Source organism: Mastacembelus armatus, chromosome 17, assembly GCF_900324485.2.
Source record: "Mastacembelus armatus chromosome 17, fMasArm1.2, whole genome shotgun sequence".
Lineage (NCBI taxonomy): Eukaryota > Metazoa > Chordata > Actinopteri > Synbranchiformes > Mastacembelidae > Mastacembelus > Mastacembelus armatus.
The window spans coordinates 10,852,614-10,873,486 of NC_046649.1; the positions used below are offsets into that span (position 1 = coordinate 10,852,614).

At 38.9% G+C, this 20,873-nt stretch overlaps 1 protein-coding gene across 1 annotated transcript in view; it reads right to left on the minus strand.

Annotated features, from left to right (window-relative positions):
• clstn2a (calsyntenin 2a) overlaps positions 1-20,873 on the minus strand; it is a 125,816-nt gene that overhangs the window by 54,499 nt on the left and 50,444 nt on the right. Inside the window, exon 2 of the mRNA XM_026313436.1 lies at positions 9,082-9,204. Within this exon, the coding sequence (XP_026169221.1) occupies positions 9,082-9,204 (123 nt within the window). The remainder of the gene's footprint in view (positions 1-9,081; positions 9,205-20,873) is intronic.

The window sequence follows — 20,873 nt, forward strand, 5'->3', positions numbered from 1 at the left end:
GGGTACGGTAGAGGCTGAGATAAATGGGAATGGGAAAAGATGAGACAAAGGTGATAGCACAACAAAGGTCTGTGGTGGTGACAATAAAAGACAGACAGTGTAGAGTTAGGGGGGTGGAAGGGTAGTGGATGATGGAAGATAAAGTTAGTTGGAGCGACTCTGATGTCATACACAGGTCCAAAAGTCAGATTATCCTATTTTATGCTCACATGAACAAGGCAAATGGAGCAAGGAAGATATGCAAATTCCTGCCTAATTGGCCTGTCAGGATACTGAAGCCCTGTCAAACCACTGTCAGAGCGAGAGAACACAGAGAATTACTGGATTAGTTTCAGCTGCCATTCACTGCACATTTCATTAAGTAATTCCAGCTCCCATCAGGACTATGGGTCAGTGCTCTATCCTTGAACAACAGGCTTTTTGAGCCTTCATTTTGAAAGAGGGGCAGCACTTCTCAACACCTCTCTACCTTCCAATTCCTGTCTGTCGCCCGCAACCAAAATTACAGTCCGGCCAATAAACAAGATTTCACTGGCTCTTCTCTTCTGCAGATGGCACAAGAAAAATACATTTGAATACAGAGGTGAAAGAAAACTACTAAATAACAAAAAAAAACTGCAGGTAACCTGTGTATAAAAAGGTGACAGACTATGTATAGCAAAGTTTTACTACAAAAACTTTTTCTTAATTTTTAAAACTAAAGGTCATTGATTTGAGATAATATTTAGAAGCTATTACTAGGGTGCAAATGTTGATTTTGTACATTGAAACTGACAACTGTCACTTGCATATCTTATCAGCTGTAGCTAACCCTTTAACTTTTTTGGCATTTCTAAGCAGCATGGTGGATGAGTGGTTAGCACTGTTGCCTCACACCAAGAAGGTACTGGGTTCGCAACCCGACCTTTCTGTGTGGAGTTTGCATGTTCTCCCTGTGCTTGTGTGGGTTTTCTCCAGGTACTCTGGTTTCCTCCCACAGTCCAAAAACATGTATGTCAGGTTGATTGGTGACTCTAAATTGCCCATAGGAGTGAGTGTGAGTGTGTGAGGTTGTTTGTCTCTATGTGGCCCTGTGATGGACTGGTGACCTGTCCAGGGTGGACCCCTGCCTTTCACCCAGAGAGAGCTGGGATAGGCTCCAGCAGATCCCTGTGACCCTGGTTAAGAATAAGCAGGTATAGATGATGGATGGATGGATTTTTGGCGTTTCTAATGATGTAGTGCAGAATAGTAAAAGAGTAATAAGGGAAAGGACAGGGTCCCTGAAAAATCAATCAGGGGCTAAGAGATTGTTTGACGCTGTGATCAACTTGACAATGCATTGATGACACCATTCCAGTGAAGCATTGCTGAACATGTAATTACTTCGACCAGCTTATATGGATCCAATTAGCTCTGCTCAGCTGCGGCAAGCCAGGATGATTCCTATCATATAGAAGTACTTGCGTTAGGTATTCCTTTTGTGAGCACGTTTTTGAAAATGTGTAAAACCATAAAGTATATGTTTTTCAGAAACTGGGAATTTTTGACATTTTTATGCTAAATGCTGCTTTTTGTTTAATATTGTCCTTACAACCTGAAACAGCCTTTCGGATGATTAAAGGAATGATTATAGTAAAAAAAGGTCACATACTCTGCCATTCTTTAGAAATAAATTGAACAGGAAAGAAAAAAACCTTAAATAACCCAGTGTGAACCCGATCAGTGCAGTCAACCACAGATCGGTTTTAAAGGGGAGAAAATAAGAGTAATCCATTATAACCTGTTGACAACTGGAGGCTTTAAGCCAGATGAAAACTCACTATTTACAGATGTGAAATACACACACAAACACACACACAAACACACACACACACATCCCATGCAGCCAAAGTGGCACCTGTGCCATGGAGATTGAGCCGCAAAGCCACAAAATACTTAATCACTAATTTCTTTATTTGAACTTTTCATAACATGATCTAACCACTGAGTAAAACACAGATATTTAATGGACTTTGCTGCTGCATATTTTTCTAAAAGATACATTCCCCTGTGCTTCTTCATTCTTGCTCTCCCATAACACTTAAACTTATTGTTTTATAACTGCCTAATTTTGTCACCATCATCATTTAAAAGCTGTAATGAATATCAGGATGTTAATCCATTGGAAAGCCTAATGGACCGAAAATCACTGATGGAGAACGTTTCCTCTTTTAATTATATTCAGTTCTGAGGTAAATCTGCTGTACTTTGACATTTAGTTGTAGGAACATTTTTAAAGGCAAAATGTTACTCTTTCCTTCGCTATAACTGATTTGATAAAATTACATTTGCAGGCTTTTAATGCTATTTTTGTACACTGACTGTTACTTACTGTAACAGACATGACAGTAAACACGCAGGTCAGATACGCGGTCAAGTGAGAGCAGAGGATGTCATTATCTCACGCACTATAATTAGAACTGTGTGGAGACGGTAAAATGAGAAATGAGAATATACTGTGATGACAGTGGAATGGGGGGGGGGGGGGGGGGGGGGGGGCGAAAGAAAGACAAAGCAAAAGAAAAAACCCTAAAAAAAAATGATTGAGAGGGGAAAAAAAAGGGGGAATGTTTTTGTCCTGCTGGGAGCAAACATGGAGAGATGGGTGTGGAGGCATGGCAGTGAATCTCATGCCATAAGCCAAGGAGGAGACACCAATGCATATACTGACAGTTCACTGAGAGCCAGCCTCCTGCTCTGGACAGAAAGAAACGGAGCAGGGTCCAGTCTGAGGAGAGACTCAACTCTACAAATCCAGAACTACAGTGTCCAGATATGTTTGAAAAGTGTATCCTCCTCACTGTACTGTCAGAAACAGAAACACAGTTTAATGAAAAGCTACTGCCAAATAATGTTAACCAATACTGACTAAACCAATTATAAAGTGGTCCTACTTCTTAAAAGCAGTATTTGACTGACTTCACAATAATAAATAAAAATAAAGATATACTGGGTTTATATAGGACTATCTTCATGTAATTTGGACATTTTAATTTAAAAATGCTGCACTCATAACAACATAACAATCAGTCCAAGCACTTAGAATAATTACTTTATCCCTTCGGGTGCTGTGACAAACATGTTAGCACCTACTAAACATCAAGCAGACACTAAATGTTGGCAAAACTGGAATTCATTTGTGTTGTGCTTGTGGCTGCAACTACAAATTTGACTCTTCTGTGTTCATCTGTGTGTTCCTGTCCTCCGAGGGGCATATGTGGGTCTTTAGGTGCTAAATGGTCCACTATGTTCACCAGCCATTGTAGTTACTAACTTAGTCTGGCTGACACTTGATGTTGGGGAGGTGGGTGGGTTCCTATGGGTTATCAGGGGTTTTTTTTCCAGTGACCATAGTGGTAAAATCCTCTGGAGAGCCAGGATAGTTCTCGTCACTATGAACAAATATTTTCACATTATTTTATTTCACTATTTATTTTGCTTTATTTCATTATTTTCACAATATTTTCACATTACATACAACAGTCATTTTGTTGATGTACAAATATTATTTGGTGCTGTGTTGTTATAATAATGGCATGTTAATACATTATTTACTGTAAGGGGTAACGTTATCTCACAAAATACTGGCAAATAAAATGTTCCATTTATTTGGATATCTGTTCATATTGGTTGCAGCAGAGAGAAATCTGTTTTCTAGGAGGGGTCTGCCCTATAAAGAACATACATAATCTTTGATATTGTGCATTTGTTTCATGTTGCAGACCTGCCTCACTACTACCTCATAACTAAACACCCACTGTCACCCCACTGGTGAAATCTTAGAGAAACACAAGTGCAAAGAGGACGTGAATGAAGGAGAGAGAGATACAAAGAGGCAGGTAAAGTGATATGTTCTTCTTCTCCTCAGGGCAGACAGATGATACACCTGTGTGGTTTGATCTGACTGTCCCTTCAATATTCTACCCTATCCTTTGATGATCCATCACCTCATCTTTCTATTCTGCCTCTTTGTTTCACTTTCTCAGACACACACACCCACTGCATATCCCTATTCCGTGAGTTTACCTTTATTACTATCTTTTATCTCCTCTTCTGTTCTCACCTCCATTTTCCTGAAAAGTTTTTTGTATGTCTCACCACCACCACCTTTGAAGTGTGCAATACGTTCTGCTTTGCTGGGCCCTGCAGTTTAATTAGCACCTCTGCTTTTGCCACCTTGGTGCAGTTTTCACTCTCAGGTAGTCACTGTAGGTAGACTGTGATTTGGCAACGTGAAACTGACTATGGTTTTTGTGTGAAGATGCTTGCGCAGCTAAAACTATACACATAGTCTGTGGTGAGATTGTATTTTAGTTCAGTTACGACATTGGTTTCTCTTTGTTTCTCCTACTTGCCATTCTCCTCTTAATGTCCTATCTGTTCTGTAATAATGTGACATGCTGTTGTTTCTGAGCAGATGGAAAATATTTTAGGTCATGTACATGTACAGTACATCGGAGACTGTTACTGTAACTTTGTTTCTGTACAAAGGACAGCAGAAGACAGCACAGCTGGAACCCAAAGAGTATTAGGTAATGACAAGAACTGGTCTGTCCAGAAAGTATTGAAAAGCTATGAACTGCAGGAGAATTACAACATTTTGCAATTATTCAACTGTCCATCAATGTGATTTATTAAAATAGTCATGGATTGTAAATAATGTATGCTCACTTAATCCAAATAGCATGCTTTAAATTACACCTTACACTTGAATTTAAGATAAGTTTTTTTTAAGTAATAAATGGATTATGAAAGTGTACATGGTAAAAAAAGGACAAATGGTACTACTAAATATTAAAGTATAAATTGTGTGTACCATTTTGTTCATTTCAGTAAATTAACAGTTAAAATGAAAACACAGTGTAATATGTAATATATGTTGGCAACATTAAGACACTAGCCATAGTGTTTGACTGAAACAAAAATATTATATGTCAAACTGAAGTCAAAAAGCAAAGTCATCTAAAACATGCTGCCATGTCTTTAAAGTGATAAGTAGATCAACTTTTATGGGTAGAATTAAGATTTGTTTTTGCCAAGTCTAGAGCCTATGGGGATCAACATTGGTCCTGATAAGATCACGCGGGTTATTTTACTTGAACATACTATATTTGTTAGACTTTTCATATATAAACGTTTAAAACCAAAACCTCAACTTTGGCCTCAAGCTGACATTAGATGGACTGAATGTGGTTCAAGTACCTTGGTGAATTATGTACAGTGAGAAAATTTGAGTGAGTGTTGTTTTAAAATTCTTTTAATAAGTGGGCATTCAGACAGCTCTGCATAAAAAAATGCAGGAGACTGCATTGGTCAGGGACTGTTGCTTCAGGTTCTGTTATGAAAGTCCAGGTAATTCGGTTTAAGCTACAGATATGTGACTTTGAAGGATTATCAGATGCCAACACGCTACATGGTGGTTTGTAACACACTGAGTTTTATAATGCAGAAATGTTATCACAGTACCAATGATTTAATGTTCATGTTAGAAAGCTATGCAGCAGGACTGTGTTTACACATATGTGATTTGCCAGGTGCTGCACTGTGTCAAAATTGAGTGAGGTTCAAATTCTTTGGAGGGTGACCGTGAGTTGTTTTTTTTTTTTTTGTTTTTTTTGGCAGATCTCTCTCTGTTGGCACCCTCATTGCACTGCTGGACTATCCCCTTTCAAAGGAATGAAGGAGCAGTGTTTTTTTTTCCAATAGGGTTTAAAGTCAGTCTGGGCACATCTTAAGTCCAAATGAATGCATCTAATGCAATGCTAATGGTCAACTAATGCATAAAGTACACAACATACTGTACAAACTCACACTCAAAAACACTAGTTCAACAACATTATTCACAGTGTGACAAATACATCCAAATGCACCACCATGTGTGCACACACACCTAAACCAACCAAAGGAATAATCAAGAATGTTTTTGTGTCAGATGCTTGTGTTGACCATCCCTCATTTTCATTGTCCATCTGCCTCCTCGAATTTTTTGGTCTCGAGTACCAATTTTCTATTTTCTTTCCATTCCACAACTACTTTTGTTCCTTTACCCTGTGTGAGTTCTGCAGAGGAAACAATGTACCACATGCATTATTCTGGTACCATGATGAATGGAGAGAATCTGTGCTTGTTGACTGTGGCCTCGAGATAAAGAATAAGTAAATGAACCTGCCTGCCTGCCTTGTGGTACCCTAGAGTCCACTGCCACCATTCCTCATGCTAATTTGATTGAGAACTCTCGATCAGCACACACTCCTCAACCCATACACTTTTGCTCTGAGGGAGGTGCTGAGGAGGGCAGACCATAGAGGATGCCATCATGGCATGCAGTAATAACAATTTATCTCCAGGATGGCTGTCTCAGAAATATGACGTTTAAGTTAGGCCTACTGTGGGTAGTTTACATCAAAGCGAAATGTGGTGCTGCAGGACAAAACGTGAGGCAGGAAGAAAAAGAGAAAAAAATGATACAGTTAAAAAGTTGTGGTGGGGGAAGAAGTGGAGAAGAGGGAGTGTATGAGGCTTTCAAAGAAGAAGCCAATGGATGGGAGAGGGAATAAAGAATGATGAGAGAAAAGTACAAAGAGGGGGGAAAAAATAGGCAAGTACTTAACAATCTTGGTCTCTGTTCCCAGACTGCAATTAATGTGGAGCCAGAAGGACAACCTACTCTTTTTCTGCAGTAAAACAAAATCAGGATTGATGAAAGTGTCTGTAATGCATAAGTGACTCCCAGTATATTGGCTTGCTAAGAGCGAAGTGTCTTGATAGAGAAAAGAAGAAAGGATAGTTGGACTGAGGAAGAAGGAACGTGGCACAAGTTGCAGAAAAAGACACATACGGAGGCAGTGTTTCAGATAAAGATTTGAGAGAATAGTCTGAGAAGACGAGGGAAGGTGTGTGTGTATGTGAGTGATGCATGTGTGCAAAACACATGCAGAGCTGTAGCAGCAGACAATTGCAAAGGGAGATAAATTGGGGCAGAGCTGCTCTTTTGATGGCCATTTTTTCACAGTCTCCTTGGTAGCTATTGTATGGGTTTCATTCATTAGACCGCATGCAATGAAAAACATTCAAGGAGAGAAATATCACCAGTCAGCAGCCAGGGCACAGCTCTGATTTTTCTTCTCGGGGCAATCTTTCAACAGGCATGACCTTCTCAAGCCAACAAACAATGTGTTAATCATGGAGAAAAACAATCAAAATTAATTTCTTCCTTTGTTTGCCTGCTTGTTGTGGCATCATTAACCCGTCACTACGTCACGGATGTGGTTGCTAGGGAAAAAACTATGTACCATAAGTCTGTAAGGAGTATCTGCCGCATCTTCACTTGTGACATGAAAAAAAAGATGATGGAAGTTGCTTTTTCATGTTTTAGATAACAAAATCTTCCCAAAGCTGCTGCATATAACACAGTATTTATATACAGTTATGATGTATAGTACCAGGCTGTTATATGCCCTGTGAGGGAAAAGCTAAAATACAGACCCTGTAACATGCACTCACTCTGTTTCACACTATTCAAGCTCAGGCATATTTAGCCATTATTTACAGAACAGCTCACATGTAACACTGAAAAAGAAAAAATATGGCTGTGGGAATAGAACAAAAAAAAAAAACATTAAAAGGAAAACATAGGAGAAAAAAATCGCTGATTATCAGTTTTCCCTGGTTGTCAGCGCAGGGATTAATAGGAGCCATTTCTCCATAATGAGCTGTAAAGCGCTAGCTGCCAAAAAGCCTCTTCGTTTGTCTTTGAGTCTCTGAATACTTTGTCTAATTATAACAGCTCTGTCTGTGCCTCTCCTTCCTGTCAGTGTCAGCACTGGTGTACCTGTGTGGCAGCTGTCTGATTTCAGCTCTTGTTAGACAACATAATCAGCTCCTGAAACAATCATCCAAGATGAGGTTGATAATGATGTTGCATTGGCATTATCGCATATGTACCTGTTCTCTGACTCTACCAGACAACTTGCATGCAGCGTTTCACTCCCAGCACCAAATTAAATGGTGACTGTTATTTGTTGTGCGGCATCCTGGCCACATCAGCTGCAGTAGAAAGGGAAACAGAACAAATGTTGAACTGGAGTTGTTTTTCATGGTCTACTAGGGGAATTTTTACTTTACGAGGCTGGGGAAACCTCTTCTCAAGATGCCACTGTAGGTTCTCAGTAACCAAACGGCAGTGAATGCAAAGCATCTATAAATCTAAAAGGGTACATCCCCAAGGTCCTCTGCTTTTGTAATACACACAGTATGTGTATGTATATGTGTGCGTGTGTATTTCTAAAGAGCAATACAGATTTAGAGATTAATTTATGAAGCAAGAGCATTAATAAATAATGTGCAATATAGCAAAATCTGAATTTGGTGTGGTGTAAAATATTCTTTGTACGTATTTGATATTCTAGACATGCTTGTTGGCTGGTTCCACAGTGTCACATTAAAACTAGAAAAGTAATATCATCTTGAAATATTGCATATTCTTTGTTCATTTTTCTTTCATACGCTTTTGAACAGCAGTCTTCTGGTCAGGTTAACAGGTTATTTTAGTTCAGCTTATGATTAGCTGAAGCCATGAATAGATCCTTGTCAGGGGGTGTGATGTAGATGTATCTGAATGCAAAACCTGAGACCTCTCAAGACTGTGAAAGTCAACATAATATCAAGATGAAAAGTAATAACTAAGTAGTAGACGTGCAGTTTTTTTTTTTTTTAGACAAACTGCTGTAAAGTAATTTTATAATGATGAGAAGAAAGTGCTTTTGAAAAAAGAAGCCATTTGTTTTAGACTGTGAAGGGTGATGAATAGAGTTCAGGCTCCATGACAAACAGTGAGTACAGAGAACCATTGGATCAGCTGTTTTTGTCTTGGTTGTGGTGCCATGTTTGTCTGCACACACCCCTAATGCATCCTTGTCTCGGCTCCTGTATGTGTGTGAGACATTATGTGTGTGTTACACTGTCTATATGTGTTGTGTGGATATTTGATGAATATCCATTACTGTACAGTGGATGGTTTTCTGTGTGAGTGTTTTGTGAATATGTAATTGTATTTCCTACCAGCATAGGGAACTGGGGCATCCTTGTCCAGAGCCACCAGGGGAGGGTCCAGCAGAACCGTGTCCATATTCTCCGTGATCACACCATGGTAGGATGTCTCTATCCAAGGCTTGTGCTTGTTTACTGGGGATAAGAAGGAAAACAAGGAGGAATATCAGAAAAGTTATTGTCTTCCTAATGTGTGCTTCAATGCACATTTCATAATTCATTGATAATATTGTTAAAGTCATAACATGCTTTATTGTGTCTACTGTACATCATTACAGTATACTTAAATATCCTAAGTCAGTACAAGAGCACTGAGAATATGAAAGGAAACCTTCACTTTTTAGATAAAGGTTTCCAGTGATTTGTGACTGATTTTAAGTTTAAAAAACGACAGGAGAAATAATGGAAGTCAGAAAATAAAAAATATGGATGTTTGTTACACATCTTCACATTAATGGTTGCATTGTTCTAAAAAGGGATCTGTGTTCTCTGACAAAGTACAGCCAGAGGAGGGGAGGGGAGGGGAGGGGAGAGGAGAGGAGAGGAGAGGAGAGAAAGAATTTGATAGTAGGTCAATGTATCAATGCTTCAAGCTTGTAATATCATGTCTGAGGGTTTAGGTGTCACAGGAATCTAAGAGCAAAATGTTCACACATACAGTGCTGTGTAAAAGGCAGTAAAAATACCCAAGGGATTCTTTAAATATAAATTACATAAACAGTTTTTCGTATATCCGTTAACTTCATACAAAGTGCAATAAAGGGAACAAAACCTAAAGCTAATCAGTATTTGGAGCACTCCCCTTTGCCCTTAAACCAGCAGAGGTTGACCTACACAGTTTCTCCTGGTACTTTGCAGCACCTTGGAGACGCCAAGATCAGTGCTCTGTGGGGGTCAGACCATCTGCTGCAGGACCCCTGGTTCTTCTTGCCTCTGAAAATAGTTCATCATTAACTATAGTGGGTTCTTTATAGGCTTGTGGTCCTGAATGAATTTAGGATTAATCAGACACCTGATGGTGTTGTCTGCTAAGAATCTAAAATTTCTGCAGAGTATTGTAAACATGTTTTTGTTAGTATTAAGTCTTGAGCAGTGATAAACTGGTGACTGAGTAAACAAACTGAAACTCTGACCATCCTCCAGCCAGTTAAAAACAGCCAACACACATTGATATGCAGCAGCAGCAGCAACACACCAGTTTATACTGAACTTGTGCATTGGGGATCAGCTGTGGAAACAGACTGTGTTTACATGTGTAGTAGACCCATGAGAGGTGACCTCACCTCCAGCTTGTCTGATGATTACACACTTGCAGAATTTTCTAAAACTTTGTCATGTGTCAAATCTGGTGCGAGCACTGTGAGCTGTAATGTCAGCCCACATATACTGACCTAGTAAACCACAGAATACATATTCCACTTTGTGTTAAGCTCTGTTTGTAGATCCCTACATTTTTACACTTCATCCTGCACCAGCTTCCTTTTCTACAGTGCATTACCATTGTTTACCCCTTTACCATGCCACAAATGTGACTAAAAACCCACAATCACACTGGACACTGGAACTTCCTCTTCCTTACAAGTAGATAGAGACCAATATACAAGAAGACCAACATGTGCTTGTCCACTTTTTTTGTACACACGTACACACACACACACACACACACACACACACACACACACACACACACACACACACACACACACACACACACACACACACACACACACACACACTTATACAAACAGATCTCTGGTGAGCTTGGGTCAGTCTCTGAAGGGATGTCAACTTGACCTTTCAATCCACTGAAGAGGAACATTTTGTCTCATGCCAGTGAGCAGATGACATGTCCAGCTGCCAGTGATTTTAAATGCATCAAAGTGTTCCTAAAAATCTTCTCACAATCTTTTCATCTGCTTTAACAAATTTCTGTAGTTTTGTCCTACTATTCCATTTTCTCCCTCCATCTGACACCACACTAAGTTGAGAGAACAGTGTAAAAGGAAAACAGAAAATCATTTAGCAACTTCTTATCAGCTGGGAAAAAATGGTTGCTTAAACAAGCTTTAGGCATTTTTAACAACTCTGTCATATATTTTTTTCAGGTTTTATGACATAGAACACGCTATTTGGATGAGGTGAAGTGAAGTTGACAAAAGGAACCTGTTTACATCTCTTTCACATTTACTTTCAATTCACTGACAAAGACATACTGATCATTATAGATAGGACTCTCATCCCTGCTGAGACAGAGTAGAGAGTGGATTATAGGGAGTGGAAGCAGCAAAAGGGAAAACATCATTCATACCAAGAGTCTCATCTCTTGCACATGCAGGAGATAGAAAGCACTGTAGCACTCAGCATGACTCTGCTCTGCTGGAAACGTGGAGAGCCAAGACTGTATTTCTGTCTTCAAGTGGCGTTTACGCATCTTTACACCTGGAATATTTCATTTCTACAGGTGGATTAAAGCACACTAGCGCACATACCTTGTGGTGTAATGTAAGAACAGTACAGTTTTCCTCTTAATACAGCTATTCTTCTTTGTTAGTAAAATCTCCACCCAAAAGAAGACATGAAATGATCTGAAACAATCTTAAAAAGAGCCTCTTCAACACTAAGAGCATATTAGACTGAGGTGCTGAGGTGACTATAAAACACAGTATAAAAATGAACATTATTGAAGTGATTCTTCACTCCTGTGTGCTTGCACTTGGCAGTGTAAATACATATTAATCCATCATGCTCACACAGCATTTCATTTACATTTGAAGATGTCTTCAGTAAGTCTAATAGCAGCCCACAGCGAATGCAGTTTACTCATGGATGGCAGGTTCAATTTCTGGCTCAAGGTCTTACATTTATCCCAAACAAATTGGGTAGTGGTTGAGACAGCAGAGCTGCGACTCCTCTTTAAAGGGAATCTAGCATAAGAGCTGTTCTGTAGAAAGATCAGACATCAGACCGCAGACCATGGCTATTTCAAAAATGGTTTTCATGACATGTTGTATTGCAGAGTCATTGAGGTAAGCTTGCATTCAAAGAGAACGGCTGAATCCAAATGTCTGTCCCAGCACACCCGCAGATTTGTAGACTTTAACAGGTGAATTCCCAGAAAGTCCATGAGTCTTTTGGATTGTGCATGTAGACTTCCAGAGTGGTTAGCTAATACAAAACCCTGCTACAAAATATAAAATGCATCCTTTAAATCTCAAACAAGACAAGGATCTCTATTTTCCTGCAAAAATACCTCTGAACTCCAGGCTCATAATGTAATAAATATACAATATCCAAAATTTACTGTCAGTGTTTTTTTAGATAGGAAAAATTATTGGTGCAGCAGCTGGTGGAGTGCAAGCAATTACAAAAGATTACAGGCAAATTTATATAACCTCTGTGGTTCCTGTCCTTCTCTGTATATTACGAAATATTCATTCATGTCTTTAACAAATGTTTAATAAATATCTATTTGCAGAATATCGGTCCTTACTTATCCATCCAAAATATGACAAATAAATACAGAATAGGATTTGAGCTTTGCTAGTTAGTTTTCACAAAAACACTCTTAAATCCCAGTGTTTCATCAAACAACTGATATTATTAAGGTATATTCTGTGCATAAAGCCAGCTGTCACAATGCTGTTACTCTGGTTCTTTCAGTTTTCACCCAATTCCTCACTTGCATCTTTCTGTCACCTCAGAAGATGCAAAGAGAGAAGACTTGAAGAAACACTATAACTGACATGAGACATCCTAACATCAAATCCTTAATGTCAATCACATTCTGATTTCTGATAAAGGGGTGTGTCAATCTGTAACAGACTTTCGTGAAGGATTCACTCCTGTATCCTCCAGTCAGACTCTTTACTCCTCAAAACAGAAATAAGAGCTTTAGCACATCTCTCACCATGGCAGACTCTGAGTCAGCTGAGGACTGAGGAATGATAAAATAAGGGAAGAGATTTAGGATTCATCCAGGGTATAGCAGCCATATTCCCTCCGTCCTTGGGCAGATAGTCTGGTTTTGCAGCTTTAGTGATCTTGCTGTGCTCACCTGTTTTGGCTGTTTGTTTTTGTCCTGCCTATATGGATCCTCTGGCATTTTATTTTCATGGCCTCAGTCAGTTCCCTTTTGCCTGGATTTGTCTTTTTCAGCAGTTTCTGACCACTGCATGTCTTTCAACTTTTCCTGCTGATTATCCCTGCCTAGTTTTGGCACACTGTACTTTATGTACACCTGCTGGGTCAGTCATTAAAACATACTGTTTCTATGCTCCTGCCTGTCTATCATTTGTCAACACATTATGTTTGCTATTGTTTTTGTACAGAATTTGACACGAGCAGGATTTTTGCGAGGTGTGAGTGTCCCATAGTTCAGAAGGAACAGAAGGAATAACAAGTGACACATAATCCACTAAAATTATGAACACAGGCTCTACATTTACTAATAGTGTGTTTATTAAAAATCCATCAATTCATACAGTTGTGCACCCCAACAGTATCCTGCACCCCTGAATTTTGCCTTCAGTCACCAACTCTGGTCCTTCATTTTATTATGGGTGAGGGTCAGGTTCAGAATTAATTCCAAAATACATACAAAATATTGTGATTTAGACTGTAAAATTTTGCTTTGATATAAATCTCCTGAAAGATTTGATAGAGCTCATTATGCTGCATAGCTTTACTCTAATCTTTGACAAAAAAATTTTTCATTCCATTGGTCAGCACCACACTGAATATTATTTTGCATTAGATCCTCACAGATCATATCACCACTTCCAGAGTTTTAGATAATTAATGAAGTTGCTGCTGATGTACCATCCATGTGTAAAATTACACACAGACCCTCTCTTGAAACAGAAATCGTCTGGCTGCTGTGATGAATCTACATGAGTTTAATCAACTACACAGAAAAGACCAGGTGTGTATTTTAATGTATACATCATACTGCCGTAGTTTGTTTGATGTTATTTGAATTTGGAGAGGTGCACCCCTGCCAAGTAGAGCCATGAAAATTGCCCTGCATCTCCACTTGTGATAAGAGGTGGGTTGAGTATGTTCTAATGCAAATACAATTTCATTCCAAAATGAGAACCAAAATTGCCAGGAGACAGGAAATTATCAAACAAGCGCAGATGCGACAAAAACATTAATTTGCACCTGAGAAAAAAAAAAAAAATGCACCGTTGCATTAGTGTGGCACCTGCAGCGAAATGCAGCCAGGAGACTGGAGCCATTCTAATGGTTCTGTGAGGCTGTTCTGGGGCACAACAGTGCAGTCAGTATACTAACATGTTCTCAAAGGTTGTTATTTAGATTTATTTATCATATTTGCAGGCCACATTTACCACTATGGTGGTGCCAGTAAAAAGTCAGAGGATTAATCCTCTGAGGGACCATGAATGCATATTCAATAGTAATCCACCAATAATTTTTAAGCTGACCAACCAACAGACATCCCTCAAGCCATACTGCTAGCATGGCATATAATGCCTTTTTTTTAGTAGTTGATTCCGGCTTTAAAAACGGTGATACTGGCTACAATATGCATGGCGTCTTTGGCTATTTTCTAAAGAACATCTGTAGCCATTACAGCATTAGACTGCACATTAAGGAGGGCTAATTCATTTAGTGGAACTAAGGGTCTAAAAGTGCATCTAGTACAGCAGTGGATAAAATGTGATATGACAGTAATATGAACAAAGACATCCAGAAATGACATTACTGCAGGGGATTGTCAACTTGTCCATCCTGGAACTGAAATCAAAATATCTGTTAGTGTCTTCCACTGTGTCTGGGGCTTACCAAAACACATTACAGCAGGGGCACAAATGATTATCTATATTTAATTTGGGCCCCAGCTCATCTGAGAGATGCTCCTTTACTGTGTTATGTATTGATCAATATAAGTCATGTAATATCCATTTATTTTTAACATCTATTTGATTACAGCGATGTTGCAGTGCAACCTTCATCCTTTCATAGAATTCACCAAGGCACCGCTACTGCTACTATATCGCCACTAAAACTAATAATAAGAAGAAGATAAGGAAGCAGAAAAGACAAAGAAACTTTTTTGAGAGGAGATAAAAAAGAAGAAAAGGATACAAGAAGACATGACATCAAATAATAAAAAAAGAAAATTCTGTCTCTAAAGTTTGGAGAAGATATTAAAAAGATGTCACTTATTCTGCAAGTCTTATTTTCTCCAACTGCTTTAAATCTAACTCTAGACATAGCTGGTAACCTGCACAGGTAGAACAGTACATTTTTGTAGGAAACCTCTCCACTACATGAAGCTTTTGACAGTTATAGAAATTAATGTCCCTTAATGCAGCCTGTATCATAAATATCTTTCAGCAGAAGAACAGCACTACCAGGCATCAGGAGCTATGCATGTACTGTATATTATGCATAAGACAGAAATATGAGAGAGAAGGATAAAAGAAGGGGAGGGCTCTGTAAGAGGAAGATAAGAATAGAAAAATAAGGAAAAAAAACATTTTCCCGTGGGGTGCTGCAACATTTCAGTGTGCTAGTTTAACAGAATAATGATGAACCCCCAATGCGATTGAAAGGTGACGGAGCTGAGAATGTGCAAATGTACAGTGACCTCCCACTACCCTGGTATGCTGAGCGATAATTAAAGTTGGGAGAAGTCATGCACACCCTCACACACACATACATTTGTTTCCATTCTTGTGGGCCCTTTACATTGGCATACATTCATTTCCAGCGGCAAGAGGCCGAGCTTCCTCAATGTGAACGGGTAAATAAGTTTTTGTCCCTACAGTGTAAGTAATACCAGATGTGCACATACATGCACGTGCGCCAACACACAGATAGATGAATTATCTAATAATCACAGAAAGCCACAACCCTGTATTAACGGGGGGACTTGTTTACACAGTTGGTGTGACTGTGGACCTGTACGTCACCATAACTCAACACCAGGGACAAAAGTGGGTCATAGAGATGAATATACTGTATCAGAAGCTGGGGAAGTCAGAAGGCTCGATGCAATATGTGAGAGGACATGATGAAAGGGAATGAATAGAGGGGGAGGAAATGGTTAACCTAGATGAGAGTAAAAATGAGAAAGGGAAGATAAGAGGCAGCCAGACTGGAGGCAGTAGGATAAGTGAGGTAAGGAGAGGGGAGACAGTAGTGGAAGGAAGTCAGAGAAAAGGAATCAAGGGGCAATCAAGAGGTAGTACGGCAGGGAGACAGTCCTGTATGAGGAATACAGTATGTTCCTGCATAATTTTATTTATAGAATTTATTTTCATATTAAAGCTAATTAATCAGAGTCATGTCAGAGACGAATAGAAAAATAACGGGAAAAAAGCATTATCCCGTTGGGTGCAGCATGTACAGATTACCGTACATAAACGCATATAGGGCACCATCCATCTTGTGTATAAAGAAATGTCAGAATGATATTTTAAGACAACTTTTTATAATACACCCCATGATAATGACATCTCAGTGTAAATCTCTCCCTCTTGGGTAACACCAAAACAATAAACGAAGTGTTATACCAGGCACAGTGTGTGTAGCAGCTCTTCAGTACAGGTTTTGGATAAAAACATGAAAGATGGGTGTCATATTGATGTGTGCCATCTTAAATGTGAATTCCTGATTCATGTCTGGCTGGAGGCTTTTGACATATTGTATGTTTTAGTCGTCCTCCACCATGTGCTTTGTGTCTTTCTTTATGGTCAAAACCCTGCAACATGAGCAACAGTTGTGCGAAAATAAAAAAAAAAAAGGACAGGTAGCAGCACATTTGTCACTTTATCGTCAGTGCCCTTCCTTTTTACTATATCAGCCATCAAGCAATGGAAAAATGTTATAAAATAATGTAAATGTTCAGTGTAATATTTAGAGCAATCTATTAGCAGAAATAAATTATAGTATTCATAAATATGTTGTCATTAGTGTGTCAAATACTAACTGTTGCATTTTCTTAATCTCATTTTTAAATCTACACAGGAAGTGGGTCTCCTTTCACAGAGGCAGCCATGTAGTGCCACCGGGTTTCTACAGTAGCCCAGAATGGACAAACCAAACACTGGCTCTACACAGTGATGGCCACAGTACCTTCCCTCATGGGTTGAAACAGGTGTGAGGGAGTTAGTGAGAAGGTTGCATCCTGCAATCTCAGCAGTAGATGATGCTAAACCTTTCACATTTTACAAAGCTCCCAGCAGATGTTGCATGAGGTGATCACTTTTCTCACAAGTGAAATTATAGTAAAGCAAATGGTTAAAAAAAAAAAAAAAAAAAAAAAAAATCAGTAAAGCTGAACTATTTTCTGATTACTTAATATTTTTTTTGCTGCATTTGTGCTATGAAGTGCAAATTACCGTTTTAATTCCATATCCATCATTTTCGGTGTTGTCTTCATACAATCTAATTTTCAGCTGAGAGTATTGGTGTCTAAACATGAAGTGCTGAGATAATGTCCTGTCTCTTTCTCACCCTGTTTCCTGCTTCATTAAAAGAACAAGAACAAACAACCACCAACTTGCATTAAATTATTAAGTGACTGCATATTAATTTACAAAAATTCAGAGGATGAGAGAGAATTTAAAATATTTTTAATTATCTCGCAAAGAGATTACACATTCACTTTCTGCTTTTGAGAAAACGAGAGAATTCAGCTTTCTCTCTCCTATTCTTGGCTTCTATAATGAGACAGTTAAAACAAATCACCTCATCTTAGACCTCTCTCTTATGGTAAAGTGTCCATGTGGGAAAGTGTTTATGACGCAGTTCGTTTGACAGTAAAAGCAGTCAGAGAATTAAAAACTGCAGATTCAGAGCCATTCAGTTCAGTTCATAGGTGATAACTGCTTCAGTGATGAACAGCGTATCTTGTTATATCGCACTTTTAACATTAACTGACAGCAACTAAATATCTGAGCTATGTAGGAGTTAATTATGTGTACAACACAACATGAGCAGACATGATGGAGATGCAATTCAAGCAATTAATGTGGCTGAAAATATCCCTGACATAACTCTTCAGAAGTCACTGTTTATTGTCAGAGAGGGAAGTAATTGACACCTCTATGCATATTATGGAAGGTTTGCAGCATGGGAACAAAGATCATTAAAGACTGTGTAAGGTGAAAGGGTTCATTTGCAGTGACAAACCCACAGAGAATTATCTCCCAAATCTGTAAAATATGTAGATTACCCCACTGGGGAATTTGTCTTGCAGCCCATTGTTTTGGTTTTATGTCCTGCATCTAGACTGTTTCAGTTTGCTCTGACTCTTCCCCTCCACTCACCAGTTTTCTGTAATAATGGGCACATAGTTTTAGCAAATAAAAAAAGTTTGGCCAAATTCAGTCTTATAGCAGTTGTTTGCTAACAATTGACAAAAAAATCTAACAAAATATACAAATACAATACACAACTTTTACAACTTGTTTACTATACTTTAACTTTTCTTTACTGTTTTATTTCTCAAAATACAACTTTAGATTTTTTTTTTTTTTTTAAATCAGTCAGGGAGCATTCCTACCTGAGAGGGACAAAGTATTTAGTCAATTTTTACTATAAATAAGCCAGTTCAGTGATCAATCATCAGTGGGTTTTAGGGCCTGTACTAAGAAACACTGACATATATATAACAGTAAAATGCATTTACAGCAATGGCCAAGAAGAAACCCAAAACAACAGCAGCAGATTAGACATTAAAAACTCCAATCCCCAAGAGACAAGGGGGACAAAATCATTGCACTAGGTCCGTGAGTACTATAAGCATTGACTGACTTTTACAGTCCCAGCGCTGAAGTGTAAGATGCAGTTAGCAAGAACAGAGTAATTAGGTATATTGACTCCTGCAGATAAGACCTGCACTTTAAGCAGAACTAGTTTGGAGCTGGCCAGTGGGTCATTTACAGAACATTAATTCTTCCCACTCACTCTCTCCATGGACCTTCCCTGCTTGTACAGTTAGATTTGCAGGCAGTGTTTATTACAGTTTTTTTTCTTAACAACTCATTAAAAGGGCCATAAACTCTGATCTCCACCAAACATGAGCCATGGGACCCCAACCCCCAGAACCCTTACCCCCATCCCAGGTGAGAAGACAATTAGTTTACGGAGATTTTGATTTAATTTGAAATTGCCCACAATCCCATCAAGACAACTCAGAGGCTGCTTTTCTATCAGTATGTGAGATACAGATGTGCTGTAATTGCTTTGCGTCATTCGATCCCTTCTTTTCCCATCTGGTGATACCTGTACCAACACAAACTGGCGAGGGAAACAAAGTTACTGTATGTAATTGGCATCAAAAATTTTGCACATAGCAAGGCAAGGTCTGTGGTCACATAAGAAAAGCAACTGCACAATTACTTGGGTATGTCTGAGAAAAGAATGTGCTAGAGCAAAATAGATGACCATGGACAACAAATAAGAAAAAATAAATAAGAGCAAGGTGAGTGAGTAAAAAAAGTGATTTATGAAGTGCTGAAAGAAGAAATATCTATCATCAGAGAGAAAGGAAAGAAGGATTTAAAGAAGGAAAATGTACAGTAGGGCAGGAAGGTACTGGTCTGTGGTGGTATTGTATCTCTTTGTGAGCGTGAGATGAAACTCAGCAGGTTACTGATTGTGGTGGGTCTGATGAATGTGTGGGTGGAGAAAATTACAACAAATGTGAACTGAAAAAAATCTATTCATGCTTAAAACAGATAAAATGTCAATGCATGCTCCTGCTGTCTGTTAACTGAAAAATTACGACACATCACAGGATGAAGGGAACCTTGAAGCCCAGTACACAAGGCATGTGTGAAAAAATGTGAAAGAACACAAAACAAATTAGATGTTGCCAAAACATCAGAGTGTGAAATCACCAAAAAACACCCACATTTTCTTAATCTTAGCATGAGCCTTTTAAACCTAGATAGGGAGCAGGTCTCCTTTCACTGAGGCAGCCATGTTGAGTTGAGGTTGCATTCTGTAATTCCACCACTAGATGCCACTAAATCTTTGACATTTTACACATTGCACCTTTAAGGGAGCTTTAATGTCAATTTAAACAAATGACAAGTCATTGTCTGCTTCTGTCAACTGTTCAGTAATACTATTTGCATTAGCATCAGTTCTTAGAAAAATATAATCGATGCCATTACAGACTGAAGCAAACAATCCAATTTGATTAACTCCATGATTATGGTTTTTTCTCATCTGTGGCATTTCCTGACACCAAAGCTAAAGTGATATCCAGGGAGTCGCAAAATGTCAATTGTTTGCCATTAGTGTGCTTTTGGCCTTCAGAGTATAAGGAAATACTGAGCGCAGCTGAAAGAAACTCAGCATGTCTGCCTTCCCTCAATAATAAACCTTATTTGTTTTACTTCCTTGTCTGTCTCTTCTACTTGTTATGAATCCTTTGTTGATTTACTGTACAATGAGAGAGGGAGGAAGCTTGCCTCGGATAACCAACAATGGCTCTGATTAGTTTCTTCCGAAAAAGGACATGCAGACTGCTCTAGAATGATGGCTTTCTCTCGATTAATTTCATAGAGAGACCCACTGAAGAGGCACAACAGAAGGATTTGAAAGGAGTGAAGTGAAAGTGGAGTGGAGGGAAAAGGACAACAAAGAGAGAACAGAGAAGGAGATGGAGTGGGGAGGAGGAGGGAGGAGGTGATATCTCCATTAACAGAAAGCAGCAGGCGGCGAGAGGAGCCATAGTGAGGAGAAATAGATGGCAGTGTGACTGACTGGATTGAATTAGAAACAGTTCCACTTCGAAGAGTTGGGCTTCATGTGACAGTCAA